Here is a 4,337-nt window from a genome sequence, read left to right as displayed (position 1 = left end):
ATTTTGCCTGGTTTTTTTTTGTTTTGTATTCGGCACCGGGTGGAACGGTTAAGGATTTCCGCCTGGCAGGGGTCGTTTCGTTGAAAAAGAGCTAGGGGAACTCATTAGCATAACTCATGAGCCCCATGAGGGGCCCGGCGGTGGACCTGCAAGGCCGGCGGGAGTGCGAGGAAGCCCCGCCAAGGCCCTTCCTGGCCCCAGGCAGGCAGGGGTGGGGAGAGGCAGGGAGGAAGCAACTTACCCTCCCTCTTCTCCTGCCTCCTCCTGGCTGAATGAGGGGCTACTGCCGAGCCCCATGAGGGGCCCGGCGGTGGACCTGCAAGGCCGGCGGGAGTACAAGGAAGCCCCGCCAAGGCCCTTCCTGGCCCCAGGCAGGCAGGGGTGGGGAGAGGCAGGGAGGAAGCAACTTACCCTCCCTCTTCTCCTGCCTCCTCCTGGCTGAATGAGGGCCGGAAGCGGGGCGGCCGGAAGCAGGGGGCAGGGCTTCATCATGTGCCCCGCTTCCCGTACCTCGCCCGGGGGAACTGCGATCCCCCCCGAAATGACCTCTGCCGCCTGGCTTTTGTCACCCAGCAGGGGCGGGAGGGGAAGGAGACACCTTCTCTGAGGGTCCAGCGGCCTGACGAGAAGACGGTGGGAGGGGAAAGGACGGGTGCGCGATCTCCCAGGACTTAGCTAGAGGTAGAGGGACACGTGGCCAGTTGGAGCCTTCATTCCTGACGTTTTACAGGGAGAGCCAGCACGGCTGCCTCTCCGCACCGCGCAAAAAAGGATAACCTTTCCACACAAGCGATGGACTCCGAGGCTTGAACCTGCAACCCCCGGGGCCTGCAGCTAGCCCCGGAAGCAGGCCTAAGGGGCTACTTGGGGTTCTGCAAACCCCAGAAGGTGGAATAAAGGAATCAGCACGCCCTGACCTGGATAGCCCAGGCAAGCCCGATCTCATCAGATCTCGGAAGTTAAGCGGGGTCGACTCGGGCTAGTACTTGAATGGGAGACCTCCTTGGAATACCAGAGGTGGGAGGCGGGGACAGGCTTTATTCAGCCCAGTAGGGGGTCAGTCACCAGAGGTCGCCATGACTTCCAGGTGCACGCACACTCACACATGAAAAATACAACACCCCCAAAAAAAGGAAGAAGAAGAAGAAGAGATTGGATGTATACCCCATCCTTCACTACCCAAAGGAGTCGCAGAGCGGCTTACCCTTTCCCTTTCCCTCCCCACAACAGACACCCTGTGAGGTGGGTGGGGCTGAGAGAGCTCTGACACAAACTGCTCTTTTTCAAGAACAGCTCTTATCAGAACTACGGCTTGCCCAAGGTCATCCAGGCAGGTGCAAGCGGAGGAGTGGGGAATCAAACCCGGCTCTCCCAGATGAGAGTCCGCGCACTTAACCACTACACCTACCCCTCCCTTCACTCGGAGTCTCAGAGCGGCTTACAAACTCCTTCCCCTTCCCCTCCCCACAACAGACACCCTGTGAGGTAGGCGGGGCTGAGAGAGCTCTGACAGAAGCTGCTCTTTTTCAAGGACAGCTCTTATCAGAGCTACGGCTTGCCCAAGGTCATCCAGCAGGTGCAAGCGGAGGAGTGGGGAATCAAACCCGGTTCTCCCAGATTAGAGTCCACGCACTTCACCGCTACACCAAATTTGCTCCATCTGCCTTGGAGTTTGGGCCTGCAGATTCCTCCGTAATTACAGCTCATCTCCAGACGACAGAGATCAGTTCTCACAAAGGAAATGCCAGCTTTGGAGGGCAGGCTCTATGACAGGATATCCCACTGAAGGCCCTGACCTCCCCAGGCTCCACTCCCCAATCTCCAGGAATTTCCCACCCTGCAGCTGGCAAATCGGGGGGCCCAAGGCTGGAGAGTGCCCCCTCCAGGGCCGGGGTCACATGTGGCTGCCCAGAACTACCGGAGCCGTCGTCGATGAACCAGGAGGTCAGCGAATTGAGGTTGATGACGTGGAACTCCACGGCCTGCCCGGGCGCTCCCCGGCTCACTCCGATACAGATCACCGGGTACTCCTCCTGGGGGGTCACCAGCATCTCGAAGACAGGCAGCGGCGAGGGCAGAGGGAAGTCGAAATACTGGCAGAAGAGGGGAGACGGCGGGTGTTACTGCCCATCAGAGTCACACGTGCATGGCTGGTGCTTTCAAAGGCTCAGAGCACGTACAACGGCCCTGGAAGGTAGGTCAGGATCATTGTCTGCATATTACAGATCTGGGGGATGAGGTGTCTCAAATGAGGCCACTTAGCGAAAATTCTTGGACTTCCCTCTTGTGTTCCTTATGCAGCTTTATGCTTAGAAACCAATCAAAGGCTTCTATCAGTCAGTGACTGATGCATCTTAGTATTGTCCCGTATTTCCATGACGTTTTGTGCTTTCGTGCCAATAAAGGTTTTGTGTGTGTCTGAGGCCGCTTAGCGATCTCACAGCCGAGGCGACTTTGGAACTGGGGATTTCTGCGGTCGCAGCTCAGTCCCTTAGCCACTTTCGCTACACCGGGTCGGCAGAAGCGCGTCCCTTTCCGGTCCGTCCCGCACCCCACCGTTGCACCTTGCAGCTCCCGCATCACAAGTTAATGTGTAGCGTGAAGCCTCGGTGCCTAGATTGAGGTGGGCTTTGGAGGAAGCTCTGGGGGTAGTGGGCCTGAGGAAGAACTCGTACCCAGGAAATTTTCGAGGCGGGGGGCGCAGCAGGGGAACCAGTGGGGCGCGATGTCACTTCTGACACCACACAATTTAAAATATATATTTTTTTAAAAAAATAATTCTCAGGAACCGCAGCGCCACCAAGGCGGCTCCCACCAGCTTTTTAAAAAGAGCTACCCCGTGAGACCAACTTGTGGGGCGTGGCTGTGAATTAAGGGGGCGTGGCCCCGCTGTGGCGATGGGCCTGCAACGTGTGTGTCTTTCTACACCAAGGAGAGGAGGCAATCAAGGCAGCGCTTTTCTGTTCCGCAGGCAGCTCTTTCCACACCCAGATGAGCCTTCCCCCCGCGCAGAGACACAGCAGACCCCGCTTGTCCTTGAAAGAGGCTGCCCGTCGCTTCTCTGCCTGAGTCCAGGTCTCCCCTCCCCGCTGCTGCTGCTGCAGGGCCTTACCTTGACCAGCATGAACTTCTGCATGGGTTCATACCACTGCAACAAGACCACTCCCGCTTCCAGCGCCCCGCACAGGTAGTGGCAACCGGTCAGCTCGTTCCTGGCTGCAAGGGAAACAGGAGCTTGTGTCTGCCTATAGTTAGACGCAAGGGAGAGGCAAGATCTACAGCTGCTTGTTCTGGGGATCAAGCCTCTTTTCGCGCAGGGTAGAAAGGAAGTTGTGTTTTGCATGTAGACAGTGAAGGATCCCCTGGGATTACAGGGAGACCCACCCCTACAGGAAAGAGCTGGATTTGCACTCACCCACGCAACACTTCTGGCATCCTTTCGTGTCTGGGATCTTGGTAGTGGTGACATTTTTCCTGCGGGGAGGAGAGAAAGATGAGCGGACAGGTTGTCGCAAAGATGCAAGCGGGGGAGGTGGGGACGATGACAATGTTTCCTTTAATTATTCCGCTCTACTCTTCCATGCGCCTTGGTTTAGTCATGCTGGCCAGATGACCACGGAAATGTCTTCGGACAGCGCTGGCTCTTCGGCTTTGAAACGGAGATGAGCACCGCAACCCTAGAGGGAGCGCATCCTGAGTTGAATAGAACTGCTGTCATATTCAAACAGAAAAAATACCAGGAGCTGTGCAGCCAGGGAATGCAAACAAAGCGCAACTCCTGTGTACAAAGACACCGAAGTAAAGAAACGTGCAAAAATATTTACTGAAGGCTTAATATAGTTATTATAATTAGTACAGAATAAGAACCTCAAACTATTCAAAATACTTATTACCAAACCGTTATAAATTCAAGGCTCTTTTTGTAGAAAAAGCCCAGCAGGAACTAATTAGCATAATTGGCCACACCCAACAGCAGAAACTCATTAGCATATTAGGCCACACCCCTGAGAGCACAGCTCATTGGCATATTAGGCCGCACTCCCATGTTACCAGAAGTGTGGTCATCCAGCCACACCCACCTTTTGCTTCTTATTCTGTTTACCTTGTTTGTTGTCAAAACCCAGGGCTTTTTTTGTAGCAGGAATTTCTTTGCATGTTAGGCCACACACCCCTAATGTAGCCAATCCTAATGAGTTTCTGCTGTTGGGTGTGGCCTATTATGCTAATGAGTTCCTGCTGGGCGTGGCCAACTCGGGAGCCAGCCGGAACTCCGTTCCTGTGCGTTCCTGCCCCAAAATAGCCCTGTAAATTGTCAAGAATATAGTATTCCAAATAAA

At 55.1% G+C, this 4,337-nt stretch overlaps 1 protein-coding gene across 1 annotated transcript in view; it reads right to left on the bottom strand.

The window, feature by feature from the left end:
- Nucleotides 1–4,337, bottom strand: part of MAP4K1 (mitogen-activated protein kinase kinase kinase kinase 1) — a 59,229-nt gene that overhangs the window by 5,637 nt on the left and 49,255 nt on the right. Inside the window, exons 23-25 of the mRNA XM_015414063.1 lie at nucleotides 3,416–3,474; nucleotides 3,113–3,216; nucleotides 1,919–2,093 (exon numbers count right to left, since the gene is read on the bottom strand). Of these exons, the coding sequence (XP_015269549.1) occupies nucleotides 1,919–2,093; nucleotides 3,113–3,216; nucleotides 3,416–3,474 (338 nt within the window). The remainder of the gene's footprint in view (nucleotides 1–1,918; nucleotides 2,094–3,112; nucleotides 3,217–3,415; nucleotides 3,475–4,337) is intronic.

This window comes from Gekko japonicus, unplaced genomic scaffold (genome assembly GCF_001447785.1).
Source record: "Gekko japonicus isolate JY-2015 unplaced genomic scaffold, Gekko_japonicus_V1.1 scaffold3255, whole genome shotgun sequence".
Classification (NCBI taxonomy): domain Eukaryota; kingdom Metazoa; phylum Chordata; class Lepidosauria; order Squamata; family Gekkonidae; genus Gekko; species Gekko japonicus.
The sequence above is the reverse complement of the archived record's forward strand: the minus strand, read 5'-3'. Positions and strand labels throughout refer to the sequence as shown.